This window comes from Scyliorhinus torazame, chromosome 8 (assembly GCF_047496885.1).
Source record: "Scyliorhinus torazame isolate Kashiwa2021f chromosome 8, sScyTor2.1, whole genome shotgun sequence".
Lineage (NCBI taxonomy): Eukaryota > Metazoa > Chordata > Chondrichthyes > Carcharhiniformes > Scyliorhinidae > Scyliorhinus > Scyliorhinus torazame.
In genome coordinates, this window is record NC_092714.1 from 34,907,495 (window position 1) to 34,924,385 (window position 16,891).

The 16,891-nt window shown below is 52.9% G+C and overlaps 1 protein-coding gene across 1 annotated transcript in view; it reads right to left on the reverse strand.

The window, feature by feature from the left end:
• The window catches only part of atp5po (ATP synthase peripheral stalk subunit OSCP), a 52,086-nt gene that overhangs the window by 5,935 nt on the left and 29,260 nt on the right, over positions 1 to 16,891 (reverse strand). Inside the window, exon 3 of the mRNA XM_072515436.1 lies at positions 4,712 to 4,822. Within this exon, the coding sequence (XP_072371537.1) occupies positions 4,712 to 4,822 (111 nt within the window). The remainder of the gene's footprint in view (positions 1 to 4,711; positions 4,823 to 16,891) is intronic.

Consider the following 16,891-nt stretch of genomic DNA (forward strand, 5'->3'; position numbering starts at 1 on the left):
CGCACAGAGAGGATGGAATAGCTGAAGCAGAGCAGAGGGTCAGGGATAGGTGGAAGGAGGGAGAGATTGCAACAAAGATGTGTTGGGCATGAGAGAATAAGTGCCAATAATAATAATCTTTATTAGTGTCACAAGTAGGCTTACATTAACACTGCAATAAAGTTATTGTGAAAATCCCCTAGTCGCCACACTCCAGCGCCTGTTTGGGTACATGGAGGGAGAATTCAGAATGTCCAATTCACCTAACAAGCACATCCTTTGGGATTGGGAGGAAACTGGAGCGCCTGGAGGAAACCCACGCAGACACGGGGAGAAGGTGCTGCTCCTCCAGTCTGCGTTGGGTTTCACTGGAACATTGCATTGGCCAAGGACGGGCATGGGTTCAAGATGCTGAGTTGAAATGGCAAGCAACAAGAAAATTGGGATCATGCTTGTTGACTGAACAAAGATGTACACCATTATACAGATTTCTTATAACGTACTGACTCCATTCATAAAGCTTAGCTGCCCATATACTTAATAATTGCTATGTTAATATGACCAGATTATTTGAAAATTAGCTTTTAATTTACATTATTGGATTTTACTTCATTAAAAAAATTGTTTTTAAATGGCCTGCCTTCATGATATTTTATCACCTCTATCGGATACTTCCTTCTGAGCCAGGCACGTGGTCCACTCCAGCCCCTTTCACAATACCATTCAAAGTGGATGTTAGGTGATGGAGGAACCTGAGGCGACCTTTTTAGTTATAAATTTTCTTTGAGGACCCGGGGTCGATGTGTGGAGTCTGCACATTCTCCCAGTGTTTGCGTGGTTTTCACCTCCACACCCAAAGATGTGCAGGCTAGGTGGATTGGCCACGCTAAATTGCCCCTTAATTGGAAAAAAGAATTGGGTACTCTAAATTTAGAACAAATAAATAAATATTTTTTTTTTAATCATGGAGAAACATTCAAAGGGTGGAGGAGGAGGAGGACTGGAAGGGATTGGAGGGACTGCCGGTGGCAGAGGAAGTCAGGAAGGCATTTGGGAACATGCAGTTGGGGAAGGCAATGGGCCAGATGGGTTCCCGGTGGAGTTTTATAAAATGTTCATGGACAGGTTGCACTACTCGGGCTACATCTGACTGCAGGGGTGCCCTACGTCCCCTCTCCACGTTGGTGATTGAGCCTTTGGCTATCGCCTTGAGGACCTTGGATTAGTGGAGGAGGATAATGGTGTGTGTGTGTGTGTGTGTGTGGGGGGGGGGGGGAAGCATTGGGTGTCACTTTATGCCGATGACCTGTTGCTGTACATCAGGAACCGGTCCCGGCGATGGGGGACATAATAGAACATAGAACATTATAGCGCAGTACAGGCCCTTCGGCCCTCGATGTTGCGCCGACCTGTGAAACCACTCTAAAGCCCATCTACACTATTCCCTTATCGTCCATATGTCTATCCAATGACCATTTGAATGCCCTTAGTGTTGGCGGGTCCACTACTGTTGTAGGCAGGGCATTCCACGCCCTTACTACTCTCTGATTATTGAACCTACCTCTGACATCTGTCTTATATCTATCTCCCCTCAATTTAAAGCCATGTTCCCTCGTGCTAGACATCACCATCCGAGGAAGAAGGTTCTCACTGTCCACCCTATCTAATCCTCTGATCATCTTGTATGCCTCAATTAAGTCACCTCTTAACCTTCTCTCTAACGAAAACAGCCTCAAGTCCCTCAGCCTTTCCTCATAAAATCTTCCCTCCATACCAGGCAACATTCTGGTAAATCTCCTCTGCACCCTTTCCAATCTTTCCACATCCTTCCTATAATGCGGCGACCAGAATTGCACGCAATACTCCAAATGCGGCCGCACCAGAGTTTTGTACAAGCTGCAACATGACCTCATGGCTCCGAAACTCAATCCCTCTACCAATAAAAGCTAACACACCGTACGCCTTCTTAACAACCCTCTCAACCTGGGTGGCAACTTTCAGGGATCTGTGTACATGGACACAGAGATCTCTCTGCTCATCCACACTGCCAAGAATCTTACCATTAGCCCAGTACTCTGTCTTCCTGTTATTCCTTCCAAAATGAATCACCTCACACTTTTCTGCATTAAACTCCATTTGCCACCTCTCAGCCCAGCGCTGCAGCTTATCTATGTCCCTCTGTAACTTGTAACATCCGTCTGCACTGTCCACAACTACACCGACTTTAGTGTCATCTGCAAATTTACTCACCCATCCTTCTATGCCCTCCTCCAGGTCATTTATAAAAATGACAAACAGCAGTGGCCCCCAAAACAGATCCTTGTGGTACACCACTAGTAACTGGACTCTAGTCTGACCATTCCCATCAACCACCATCCTTTGTCTTCTTCCAGCTAGCCAATTTCTGATCCAAACTGCTAAAATGACCCTGAATCCCATGCCTCCGTATTTTCTGCAGTAGCCTACCATGGGGAACCTTATCAAACGCTTTACTGAAATCCATATACACCACATCAACTGCTTTACCTTCATCCACCTGTTTGGTCACCTTCTCAAAGAACTCAATAAGGTTTGTGAGGCACGACCTACCCTTCACAAAACCGTGTTGACTATCTCTAATCAAATTATTCCTTTCCAGATGAATATACATGCTATCTCTTATAAACCTTTCCAAGACCTTGCCCACAACAGAAGTAAGGCTCACTGGTCTATAGTTACCGGAGTTGTCTCTACCTCCCCTTCTTGAACAAGGGGACAACATTTGCTATCCTCCAGTCTTCTGGCACTATTCCTGTCGACAAAGATGACTTAAAGATCAAAGCCAAAGGCTCAGCAATCTCCTCCCTAGCTTCCCAGAGAATCCTAGGATAAATCCCATCCGGCCCAGGTGACTTATCTATTTTCACACTTTCCAGAATTGTTAACACCTCCTCCTTATGAACCTCAAGCCTTTCTAGTCTACTAGCCTGAATCTCAGTATTCTCCTCAACAACATTGTCTTTTTCCTGTGTGAATACTGATGAAAAGTATTCATTTAGCACCTCTCCTATCTCCTCGGACTCCAAGCACAACTTCCACTACTGTCCTTGACTGGCCCTACTCTTACCCTAGTCATTTATTTATTCCTGACATATCTATAGAAGCTTTCGGGTTATCCTTGATCCTACCTGCCAAAGACTTCTCATGTCCCCCTCCTGGCTCTTCTTAGCTCTCTCTTTAGGTCCTTCCTAGCTAACTTGTAACTCTCGAGCGCCCTAACTGAACCTTAATGGGGATACTGAAGTGGTTCTGAGCTTTTTCTGGGTAAAAACGGAATTGGGACCAGAGTGAATATTTTCCGGTCACCTCTCTGGGAGGGGAACTAATTTGGGGGTGTTGCTGTTTAGGCTGACAAACTTGCATTTCAGGTCTTAGGGATAGAGATGGCAAGGGACTGGGTGCAGCTTCGGAAGCTAAATTTTTCAAGCTTGGTGAGTAGGGTGAAGGCAGACCAACAGACATGGGATAGTCTCCCACGGTCGTTAGTTGGGTGAGCGCAATCAGTGAAAATGAATATCTTACCACGGTTCTGTTTCAATGCCTGCCCGTGTTTCTGCCGAAGGAGTTCTTTGTAGGGGTGGAAAGCATGATTTTGTAATTTCTATGGGCAGGGAAGGTGGCGAGGATCCCAAGGATGGTCCTACAGAGGGACCGGCAGTCAGGGGAGTTGGAGCTGCGAACCTGCTTTACTACTATTGGGTGGGGAATGTGGAGAAGGTGTTGGGTTGCTGGGGGGGGGGGGGGGGGGGGGGGGGGGGGGGGGAGATCAGGAGTCAGTTTGGGCAAGGGTGGAGGCCAGGTTGTGTGAGGGGGTGGGATTGCGGTCACTGGTGACAGCTCCAGTTGTCCCCGAGGTTTTCGGGAAACCCGGTGGTGGTGGCTATGCTAAAAATATGGAGACAATTACGGCAGCATTTTAAAGCGGGGAGAGGGTCGAGGATGATACCGATCAAAGACAACCAAATGTTTGAGCCGGCTAGAAATACGGACTGGGACAAGGGAAGGGTTTAGGTACCTGCAGTTCCAGGACTTTGCTAGGAAGGAGGTTCAGAGATTCCCGATAGCGCCGGCCCCCTCATTGTTCGAAGAGGCATTGACGGCAGGGGGAAAGGGGAAGGGGAAAATGTCTGTGTTCTACGAGAGGATTTTGGGAGGACGGGGCGTCCATGGAGGAGATCAAAGCCAAGTGGGATGAAGAGTTGGGGGAGGTTATGGAAGATGGTTTGTGGTGTCAGGTGCTCCGGAGTGTGAACACCTCAACCTCATACGCGAGGTTGAGGCTGATACAGCTGAAGTTTGTGTATAGGGTGCACCACACGAAGATGAGCTGGAGCTTTGAGGGAGTGGAGGATGTATGTGAGTGATGTGGGAGGAGCTCCGCAAACTATGTACATATTTTTGGTTCTGTCTGAAGCTGGAGAAATATTGGAGGGAGGTTTTCAGCGTCATCTCAGGGGTAGCACACGCGAATTTGGGACGAGGATCCCTAGAAGCCATTTTTGGGGTGTCGGACCAGCCAGCGCTGCAGGCGGTTGCGGGAGCAGATGTTTTAGTCTTCACCTCGCTGATTGCCCGGAGGCGGGTCCTGTTGGGGTCCTGACTTCACCCTCGAAAGCCAATGTGTAATTTCTACAATTTTAAATTCATCTTTCTTTCATTTCATATAAAAGTCTGTAAAGAGTATCCAACTTACAATTATCTTGGTTAGTTCCTGCTCCACTTGGTCCAGTTTCTTCTCCTTGCTAGCAGCAGAGTACAAAGCTGTGGCATATCGACCTTCAACTCCAAAGACTTGAATAGGTGGCTAGGGGTAAAAAGATCCACTATTTTTTTTTTTTAAACGCATTTTATTCAAACTTGTATCAAAGTAGGTTACAGCAAATAAACACCCCGGGAAACATTCTTCCCAACAATCAACTATAGTTTGTATAGATTTTTCTCCTTTTTCACCCCCCACTCCCCATCACCCATCCCCCCACCCCCTGCGACGAACAGCTCATCAAACACGGTCACAAACATCCCCCACCTTTTCTCAAACTCCCCTGCTGAGCCCCTTAACTCATACTTTATCTTCTCTAACCGCAGGAAGTCATCATACAGGTCACCCAATCATGCTGCTACCCCCGGTGGCGATGCCGACCGCCACTCCAGCAAAATTAGTCACCATGCAATCAGAGAGGCGAAGGCCAAGACATCGGCCTTCCTCCTCTTCGTGAACTCCGGCTTCTCTGAAACCCCAAATATCGCCACCAAAGGGTCCGGGTCCACTCCCTCCTCCACTATCCTGGCTAAGACCGCAAACACCCCCGTACAGAATCTTCCCAATTTTTCACAACCTCAAAACATGCGCGCATGATTCGCTGGCCCCCACCCACACCTCTCACACTCATCTGTTACCCCCTGAAAGAACCCACTTATTCTCGCCCGAGTCATATGCACCCTGTGCACCACCTTGAACTGTATCAGGCTCATCCTTGCACAAGAGGAGGTCCCGTTCACCCTTCGCAGTGCCTCACTCCAGACTCCCCAATTGATCTCCATTCCCAACTCCGCTTCCCATTTCTCCTTGATCTTCACCACCCGCTCACCTCCCTGCTCCCCCAGCCACTTATATATATCCCCAATTCTTCCCTCCCCTTCCACATCCGGAAGCAGCAGTTCCAGCAGGGTGTATCCCGGCAATTTAGGGAACCCCTTCCAGGCCTTTTGTGCAAAGTCCCTAACCTGTAGATACCTGAACTCATTACCCCATAGCAGCTCTACCATCTCCCTTAGCTCCTCCAGACTGGCGAACCTTTCCTCCAAATACAAATCCCTCACCTTGACCAGCCCCACTTCCCTCCACCTCCTGTATACACTATCCATCCCCGCGGCTCAAATCCATGATTCTCACACAGCGGCGTTAGCACCGACATCCCTTCCATCCTAAAATGCCTCCTCAGCTGATTCCATATCTTCACCGTGGACTGCACCACTGGGCTCCCTGAATACCTACTCGGAGCCATTGGCAATGCTGCCGTCACCATAGCCCTCAAACTAGACCCCTTACTAGATTCCGCCTCCATCCTAACCCACTCTACCCCTTCTCCTTCCCACCACCGCAACACCTTGTCCACATTCACCGCCCAATAATAATGAAGCAAATTTTTCAACGCCAACCCTCCCTGCTGCCTCTGCCTCTGTAGCAGGGTCCACCCCACCCTCGGAACCTTCCCTGCCCATACAAAGTCAGAGATGATTGTGTCCACTTTCCAAAAAAAGGCCTTTTGTATAAAGATCGGGAGAGCCTGTAAGATAAACAAGAACCTCGGCAGAATATTCATTTTCACCACTTGGACTCTCCCCGCCACCGTTAAGTGCAGTGTATCCCACCTCTTAAGATCCTCCCTGGCCTCCTCCACCAGCTTCGTTAAGTTCCACTTATGGAGCCCCGTCCATTCCCTTGCTACCTGAATCCCCAAGTACCTAAACCTATCCCTCGCTACCGTAAATGGCATCCCCCCTAAATTAGACTGCTGTGCCAGCTCATTCACCGGGAATAACTCTCTTTTACCTACATTCAGCTTGTATCCGGAGAACCCTCCAAACCAGGCCCATAATCCTTCCCGTACTCTCCAACGGATCCGAAACAGCAAGAGATCATTGGCATAGAGCGACATCCAATGCTCCCTCTGTCCCCTCATTATCCCCTGCCACTCTGCAGACCCCCCCCCCCCCCCCCCCCCCCCGAGAGCCATTGCTCTATGACCAGCGCAAACAGCAGCGGCGACAGCGGGCATTCCTGCCTCGTACCCCTGTGTAAGTCAAAGCCTCGTGAGCTCATATCATTCGTCCTCACCCTCGCTCTTGGCGCCACATACAGCAACCACACCCATGCCACAAATCTCGGCCCAAACCCAAACCTTCGAACAAGTATCACCACTCCACCTGATCAAATACTTTCTCCGCGTCCTTGGACACCACCACCTCCGGTACCAGAGCTCTCGACGGATTCATCACCACATTCAACAGCCTTTTTATATTACTCGCGAGCTGCCTGCCCTTCACGAAGCCTGTTTGATCTTCTGCAACCACCCCCGGGACACAATCCTCCATCCTCCCTGCCAGCAACCTAGCCAATACTTTTACATCCGTGTTCAATAGCGATAGGAGTCTATACGACCCACATTCCACCGGATCCTTCCCTTTTTGGGGATTAGTGTGATTACGGCATGCTTCATCGTCTCTGGCATTTCCCCCTTCTCCAGTGCTTCATTAAACGCCCCCAACAGATGTGGTGCAAGGTCCGCCGCAAATTCCTTATGAAATTCTGCCGGGTACCCATCCGGCACAGGGGCCTTCCCTAATTTCATATCCCTGATACTATCCAGCACCTCCCTCAGCCACAGGGGCTCCTCCAATGCCTGCCTCTTTGTTTCCTCCACCTGGGGAAATTGCAGCTCGTCCAGAAACCACCCCATGTCCCCCTCCTCCTCTAAATGCCTCATTTATCTTACCTGGCTCTGACAACACATCCCCAGCAAAAAGATCCACTATTAAATACATGGCAAATTTCAGTGCAGCAGATAATGAATGGAAATTAACAGTTCTTTAAATTTCACAAATGCGTACCAATGATATACAGTGAAATGATTTTTGTTACAGTATCTATTTTGCAGCAGCAAGCTAATGAGCTTGTTGTGGTGCATTTTGCCTTGTGCAATAGTCATAATTTATCACCTCGCATTGTCATTCATAATCGCCACCATCTTATCATACATCCCAAAATACAGTCCAGCTACAGTCCAGGTGTGTGTCAGGATTGGGAAAGGCAATAATCTATAATTATAGTGTTCAATGTTTTTCTCACAGCTAACGTGACAATAGTAAGAACATTACAAGCACTGAACAACATACTTTACTTAAACTCTTTTGACAATGCTGGAATTGGATTCGTAGCAATATGTTTGGGTGGCAGGAGACTAAATTCAAGACCATTGAAAACAGCGCGAGAGGAGAGTGAGCCGGGACATTGAAAACAGCGCGAGAGGAGAGAAAGCCGGGACAGCGAAAACAGCGCGAGAGGAGAGTGAGCCGGGACATTGAAAACAGCGCGAGAGGAGAGAAAGCCGGGACAGTGAAAACAGCGCGAGAGGAGAGAAAGCCGGGACAGCGAAAACAGCGCGAGAGGAGTGTGAGCCGGGACATTGAAAACAGCGCGAGTGGAGAGTGAGCCGGGACATTGAAAACAGCGCGAGAGGAGAGAAAGCCGGGGCCGCGAAAACAGCGCGAGTGGAGAGTGAGCCGGGACATTGAAAACAGCGCGAGAGGAGTGTGAGCCGGGACATTGAAAACAGCGCGAGTGGAGAGTGAGCCGGGACAGCGAAAACAGCGCGGGAGGCGAGAAAGCCGGGACAGCATAACAGCGCGAGTGGAGTGTGAGCCGGGACAGAGAAAACAGCGCGGGAGGCGAGAAAGCCGGGACAGCGAAAACAGCGCGAGTGGAGTTTGAGCCGGGACATTGAAAACAGCGCGAGAGGAGTGTGAGCCGGGACATCGAAAACAGCGCGAGAGGAGAGAAAGCCGGGACATTGAAAACAGCGTGAGAGGAGAGAAAGCCGGGACATTGAAAACAGCGCGAGAGGAGAGAAAGCCGGGACATTGAAAACAGCGCGAGAGGAGAGAAAGCCAGGACATTGAAAACAGCGTGGGAGCTGAGTGAGCTGGGACATTGAAAACAGCGCGAGTGGAGAGTGAGCCGGGACAGCGAAAACAGCGCGAGTGGAGAGTGAGCCGGGACATTGAAAACAGCGCGAGAGGAGAGAAAGCCGGGACATTGAAAACAGCGCGAGTGGAGAGTGAGCAGGGACAGCGAAAACAGCGCGGGAGGCGAGAAAGCCGGGACAGCGAAAACAGCGCGAGTGGAGTTTGAGCCGGGACATTGAAAACAGCGCGAGAGGAGTGTGAGCCGGGACATCGAAAACAGCGCGAGAGGAGAGAAAGCCGGGACATTGAAAACAGCGCGAGAGGAGAGAAAGCCGGGACATTGAAAACAGCGCGAGAGGAGAGAAAGCCAGGACATTGAAAACAGCGTGGGAGCTGAGACATTGAAAACAGCGCGAGTGGAGAGTGAGCCGGGACAGCGAAAACAGCGCGAGTGGAGAGTGAGCCGGGACATTGAAAACAGCGCGAGAGGAGAGACAGCCGGGACAGCGAAAACAGCGCGAGAGGAGAGAAAGCCGGGACAGCGAAAACAGCGCGAGAGGAGAGAAAGCCGGGACAGCGAAAACAGCGCGAGAGGAGAGAAAGCCGGGACAGCGAAAACAGCGCGAGAGGAGAGAAAGCCGGGACAGCGAAAACAGCGCGAGAGGAGAGACAGCCGGGACATTGAAAACAGCGCGAGAGGAGAGAAAGCCGGGACATTGAAAACAGCGCGGGAGGAGAGAAAGCCGGGACATTGAAAACAGCGCGGGAGGAGAGAAAGCCGGGACAGCGAAAACAGCGCGAGAGGAGAGAAAGCCGGGACAGCGAAAACAGCGCGAGTGGAGAGAGCCGGGACAGCGAAAACAGCGCGAGAGGAGAGAAAGCCGGGACATTGAAAACAGCGCGAGAGGAGAGAAAGCCGGGACATTGAAAACAGCGCGAGAGGAGAGAAAGCCGGGACATTGAAAACAGCGCGAAAGGAGAGAAAGCCGGGACATTGAAAACAGCGCGAGTGGAGAGTGAGCCGGGACATTGAAAACAGCGCGGGAGGAGAGAAAGCCGGGACATTGAAAACAGCGCGAGTGGAGAGTGAGCCGGGACATTGAAAACAGCGCGAGAGGAGAGAAAGCCGGGACATTGAAAACAGCGCGAGTGGAGAGTGAACCGGGACATTGAAAACAGCGCGAGAGGAGAGAGAGCCGGGACATTGAAAACAGCGCGAGTGGAGAGTGAGCCGGGACATTGAAAACAGCGCGAGAGGAGAGAAAGCCGGGACAGCGAAAACAGCGCGAGAGGAGAGAAAGCCGGGACAGTGAAAATAGCGCGAGAGGAGAGAAAGCCGGGACAGCGAAAACAGCGCGAGAGGAGAGTGAGCCGGGACATTGAAAACAGCGCGAGAGGAGAGAGAGCCGGGACATTGAAAACAGCGCGAGTGGAGAGAAAGCCGGGACAGCGAAAACAGCGCGGGAGGAGAGAAAGCCGGGACATTGAAAACAGCGCGAGTGGAGAGTGAGCCGGGACATTGAAAACAGCGCGAGAGAAGAGAAAGCCGGGACATTGAAAACAGCGTGAGAAGAGAGAAAGCCGGGACATTGAAAACAGCGCGGGAGGAGAGAAAGCTGGGACATTGAAAACAGCGCGAGAGGAGAGAAAGCCAGGACATTGAAAACAGCGTGGGAGCTGAGTGAGCTGGGACATTGAAAACAGCGCGGGAGGAGAGAAAGCCGGGACAGCGAAAACAGCGCGAGAGGAGAGAAAGCCGGGACAGCGAAAACAGCGCGAGAGGAGAGAAAGCCGGGACATTGAAAACAGCACGAGAGGAGAGAAAGCCAGGACATTGAAAACAGCGTGGGAGCTGAGTGAGCTGGGACATTGAAAACAGCGCGGGAGGAGAGAAAGCCGGGACAGCGAAAACAGCGCGAGAGGAGAGAAAGCCGGGACAGCGAAAACAGCGCGAGAGGAGAGAAAGCCGGGACATTGAAAACAGCACGAGTGGAGAGTGAGCCGGGACATTGAAAAGAGCGTGGGAGCTGAGTGAGCTGGGACATTGAAAACAGCGCGAGTGGAGAGTGAGCCGGGACAGCGAAAACAGCGCGAGTGGAGTGTGAGCCGGGACATTGAAAACAGCGCGAGAGGAGAGAAAGCCAGGACAGAGAAAACAGCGCAAATGGAGAGTGACCCAGGACATTGAAAACAGCGCGAGTGGAGAGAGAGCCGGGACATTGAAAACAGCGCGAGTGGAGAGAAAGCCGGGACATTGAAAACAGCGCGAGTGGAGAGAGAGCCGGGACATTGAAAACAGCGCGAGTGGAGAGTGAGCCGGGACATTGAAAACAGCGCGAGTGGAGAGTGAGCCGGGACAGCGAAAACAGCGCGAGTGGAGAGTGAGCCGGGACATTGAAAACAGCGCGAGAGGAGAGAAAGCCGGGACATTGAAAACAGCGCGAGTGGAGAGTGAGCCGGGACAGCGAAAACAGCGCGGGAGGCGAGAAAGCCGGGACAGCGAAAACAGCACGAGTGGAGTTTGAGCCGGGACATTGAAAACAGCGCGAGAGGAGTGTGAGCCGGGACATCGAAAACAGCGCGAGAGGAGAGAAAGCCGGGACATTGAAAACAGCGCGAGAGGAGAGAAAGCCGGGACATTGAAAACAGCGCGAGAGGAGAGAAAGCCAGGACATTGAAAACAGCGTGGGAGCTGAGTGAGCTGGGACATTGAAAACAGCGCGAGTGGAGAGTGAGCCGGGACAGCGAAAACAGCGCGAGTGGAGAGTGAGCCGGGACATTGAAAACAGCGCGAGAGGAGAGAAAGCCGGGACAGCGAAAACAGCGCGAGTGGAGAGAGGGCCGGGACATTGAAAACAGCGCGAGTGGAGAGTGAGCCGGGACATTGAAAACAGCGCGAGTGGAGAGAAAGCCGGGACATTGAAAACAGCGCGAGTGGAGAGAGGGCCGGGACATTGAAAACAGCGCGAGTGGAGAGTGAGCCGGGACATTGAAAACAGCTCGAGTGGAGAGTGAGCCGGGACAGCGAAAACAGCGCGGGAGGCGAGAAAGCCGGGACAGCGAAAACAGCGCGAGTGGAGTTTGAGCCGGGACATTGAAAACAGCGCGAGAGGAGTGTGAGCCGGGACATCGAAAACAGCGCGAGAGGAGAGAAAGCCGGGACATTGAAAACAGCGCGAGAGGAGAGAAAGCCGGGACATTGAAAACAGCGCGAGAGGAGAGAAAGCCAGGACATTGAAAACAGCGTGGGAGCTGAGTGAGCTGGGACATTGAAAACAGCGCGAGTGGAGAGTGAGCCGGGACAGCGAAAACAGCGCGAGTGGAGAGTGAGCCGGGACATTGAAAACAGCGCGAGAGGAGAGAAAGCCGGGACAGCGAAAACAGCGCGAGAGGAGAGAAAGCCGGGACAGCGAAAACAGCGCGAGAGGAGAGAAAGCCGGGACAGCGAAAACAGCGCGAGAGGAGAGAAAGCCGGGACAGCGAAAACAGCGCGAGAGGAGAGACAGCCGGGACATTGAAAACAGCGCGAGAGGAGAGAAAGCCGGGACACTGAAAACAGCGCGGGAGGAGAGAAAGCCGGGACATTGAAAACAGCGCGGGAGGAGAGAAAGCCGGGACAGCGAAAACAGTGCGAGAGGAGAGAAAGCCGGGACAGCGAAAACAGCGCGAGTGGAGAGAGAGCCGGGACAGCGAAAACAGCGCGAGAGGAGAGAAAGCCGGGACATTGAAAACAGCGGGAGAGGAGAGAAAGCCGGGACATTGAAAACAGCGCGAGAGGAGAGAAAGCCGGGACATTGAAAACAGCGCGAGAGGAGAGAAAGCCGGGACATTGAAAACAGCGCGAGAGGAGAGAGCCGGGACATTGAAAACAGCGCGAGTGGAGAGTGAGCCGGGACATTGAAAACAGCGCGAGAGGAGAGAAAGCCGGGACAGCGAAAACAGCGCGAGAGGAGAGAAAGCCGGGACAGCAAAAACAGCGCGAGAGGAGAGAAAGCCGGGACAGCGAAAACAGCGCGAGAGGAGAGTGAGCCGGGACATTGAAAACAGCACGAGAGGAGAGAGAGCGGGACATTGAAAACAGCGCGAGTGGAGAGTGAGCCGGGACATTGAAAACAGCGCGAGAGGAGAGAAAGCCGGGACAGCGAAAACAGCGCGAGAGGAGAGAAAGCCGGGACAGCGAAAACAGCGCGGGAGGAGAGAAAGCCGGGACATTGAAAACAGCGCGAGTGGAGAGTGAGCCGGGACATTGAAAACAGCGCGAGAGGAGAGAAAGCCGGGACATTGAAAACAGCGCGAGTGGAGAGTGAGCCGGGACATTGAAAACAGCGCGAGAGGAGAGAGAGCCGGGACATTGAAAACAGCGCGAGTGGAGAGTGAGCCGGGACATTGAAAACAGCGCGAGAGGAGAGAAAGCCGGGACAGCGAAAACAGCGCGAGAGGAGAGATAGCCGGGACAGCGAAAACAGCGCGAGAGGAGAGAAAGCCGGGACAGCGAAAACAGCGCGAGAGGAGAGTGAGCCGCGACATTGAAAACAGCGCGAGAGGAGAGAGAGCCGGGACATTGAAAACAGCGCGAGTGGAGAGTGAGCCGGGACATTGAAAACAGCGCGAGAGGAGAGAAAGCCGGGACAGCGAAAACAGCGCGAGAGGAGAGAAAGCCGGGACAGCGAAAACAGCGCGGGAGGAGAGAAAGCCGGGACATTGAAAACAGCACGAGTGGAGAGTGAGCCGGGACATTGAAAACAGCGCGAGAGGAGAGAAAGCCGGGACATTGAAAACAGCGCGAGAAGAGAGAAAGCCGGGACATTGAAAACAGCGCGGGAGGAGAGAAAGCCGGGACATTGAAAACAGCGCGAGTGGAGAGTGAGCCGGGACAGCGAAAACAGCGCGGGAGGCGAGAAAGCCGGGACAGCGAAAACAGCGCGAGTGGAGTTTGAGCCGGGACATTGAAAACAGCGCGAGAGGAGTGTGAGCCGGGACATCGAAAACAGCGCGAGAGGAGAGAAAGCAGGGACATTGAAAACAGCGTGGGAGCTGAGTGAGCCGGGACATTGAAAACAGCGCGAGAGGAGAGAAAGCCAGGACATTGAAAACAGCGTGGGAGCTGAGTGAGCTGGGACATTGAAAACAGCGCGAGTGGAGAGTGAGCCGGGACAGCGAAAACAGCGCGAGTGGAGAGTGAGCCGAGACATTGAAAACAGCGCGAGAGGAGAGAAAGCCGGGACAGCGAAAACAGCGCGAGAGGAGAGAAAGCCGGGACAGCGAAAACAGCGCGAGAGGAGAGAAAGCCGGGACAGCGAAAACAGCGCGAGAGGAGAGAAAGCCGGGACAGCGAAAACAGCGCGAGAGGAGAGACAGCCGGGACATTGAAAACAGCGCGAGAGGAGAGAAAGCCGGGACATTGAAAACAGCGCGGGAGGAGAGAAAGCCGGGACATTGAAAACAGCGCGGGAGGAGAGAAAGCCGGGACAGCGAAAACAGCGCGAGAGGAGAGAAAGCCGGGACAGCGAAAACAGCGCGTGTGGAGAGAGAGCCGCGACAGCGAAAACAGCGCGAGAGGAGAGAAAGCCGGGACATTGAAAACAGCGGGAGAGGAGAGAAAGCCGGGACATTGAAAACAGCGCGAGTGGAGAGAGAGCCGGGACATTGAAAACAGCGCGAGTGGAGAGTGAGCCGGGACATTGAAAACAGCGCGAGAAGAGAGAAAGCCGGGACATTGAAAACAGCGCGGGAGGAGAGAAAGCCGGGACATTGAAAACAGCGCGAGTGGAGAGTGAGCCGGGACAGCGAAAACAGCGCGGGAGGCGAGAAAGCCGGGACAGCGAAAACAGCGCGAGTGGAGTTTGAGCCGGGACATTGAAAACAGCGCGAGAGGAGTGTGAGCCGGGACATCGAAAACAGCGCGAGAGGAGAGAAAGCCAGGACATTGAAAACAGCGTGGGAGCTGAGTGAGCCGGGACATTGAAAACAGCGCGAGAGGAGAGAAAGCCAGGACATTGAAAACAGCGTGGGAGCTGAGTGAGCTGGGACATTGAAAACAGCGCGAGTGGAGAGTGAGCCGTGACAGCGAAAACAGCGCGAGTGGAGAGTGAGCCGGGACATTGAAAACAGCGCGAGAGGAGAGAAAGCCGCGACAGCGAAAACAGCGCGAGAGGAGAGAAAGCCGGGACAGCGAAAACAGCGCGAGAGGAGAGAAAGCCGGGACAGCGAAAACAGCGCGAGAGGAGAGAAAGCCGGGACAGCGAAAACAGCGCGAGAGGAGAGACAGCCGGGACATTGAAAACAGCGTGAGAGGAGAGAAAGCCGGGACATTGAAAACAGCGCGGGAGGAGAGAAAGCCGGGACATTGAAAACAGCGCGGGAGGAGAGAAAGCCGGGACAGCGAAAACAGCGCGAGAGGAGAGAAAGCCGGGACAGCGAAAACAGCGCGAGTGGAGAGAGAGCCGGGACAGCGAAAACAGCGCGAGAGGAGAGAAAGCCGGGACATTGAAAACAGCGGGAGAGATCAGAAAGCCGGGACATTGAAAACAGCGCGAGTGGAGAGAGAGCCGGGACATTGAAAACAGCGCGAGTGGAGAGTGAGCCGGGACATTGAAAACAGCGCGAGAGGAGAGAAAGCCGGGACAGCGAAAACAGCGCGAGAGGAGAGAAAGCCGGGACAGCGAAAACAGCGCGAGAGGAGAGAAAGCCGGGACAGCGAAAACAGCGCGAGAGTAGAGTGAGCCGGGACATTGAAAACAGCGCGAGAGGAGAGAGAGCCGGGACATTGAAAACAGCGCAAGTGGAGAGTGAGCCGGGACATTGAAAACAGCGCGAGAGGAGAGAAAGCCCGGACAGCGAAAACAGCGCGAGAGGAGAGAAAGCCGGGACAGCGAAAACAGCGCGGGAGGAGAGAAAGCCGGGACATTGAAAACAGCGCGAGTGGAGAGTGAGCCGGGACATTGAAAACAGCGCGAGAGAAGAGAAAGCCGGGACATTTAAAACAGTGTGAGAAGAGAGAAAGCCGGGACATTGAAAACAGCACGGGAGGAGAGAAAGCCGGGACATTGAAAACAGCGCGAGAGGAGAGAAAGCCAGGACATTGAAAACAGCGTGGGAGCTGAGTGAGCTGGGACATTGAAAACAGCGCGGGAGGAGAGAAAGCCGGGACATTGAAAACAGCGCGAGAGGAGAGAAAGCCGGGACAGCGAAAACAGCGCGAGAGGAGAGAAAGCCGGGACATTGAAAACAGCGCGAGTGGAGAGTGAGCCGGGACATTGAAAACAGCGCGAGAGGAGAGAAAGCCAGGACATTGAAAACAGCGTGGGAGCTGAGTGAGCTGGGACATTGAAAACAGCGCGGGAGGAGAGAAAGCCGGGACATTGAAAACAGCGCGAGAGGAGAGAAAGCCAGGACAGAGAAAACAGCGCAAATGGAGAGTGACCCAGGACATTGAAAACAGCGCGAGTGGAGAGTGAGCCGGGACATTGAAAACAGCGCGAGAGGAGAGAAAGCCGGGACAGCGAAAACAGAGCGAGAGGAGAGAAAGCCGGGACATTGAAAACAGCGCGAGTGGAGTGTGAGCCGGGACATTGAAAACAGCGCGAGAGGAGAGAAAGCCAGGACAGAGAAAACAGCGCAAATGGAGAGTGACCCAGGACATTGAAAACAGCGCGAGTGGAGAGAGAGCCGGGACATTGAAAACAGCGCGAGTGGAGAGAAAGCCGGGACATTGAAAACAGCGCGAGTGGAGAGAGAGCCGGGACATTGAAAACAGCGCGAGTGGAGAGTGAGCCGGGACATTGAAAACAGCGCGAGTGGAGAGTGAGCCGGGACATTGAAAACAGCGCGAGAAGAGAAAGCCGGGACATTGAAAACAGTGTGAGAAGAGAGAAAGCCGGGACATTGAAAACAGCGCGGGAGGAGAGAAAGCCGGGACATTGAAAACAGCGCGAGAGGAGAGAAAGCCAGGACATTGAAAACAGCGTGGGAGCTGAGTGAGCTGGGACATTGAAAACAGCGCGGGAGGAGAGAAAGCCGGGACACTGAAAACAGCGCGAGAGGAGAGAAAGCCGGGACAGCGAAAACAGCGCGAGAGGAGAGAAAGCCGGGACACTGAAAACAGCGCGAGAGGAGAGAAAGCCGGGACAGCGAAAACAGCGCGAGAGGAGAGAAAGCCGGGACATTGAAAACAGCGCGAGTGGAGAGT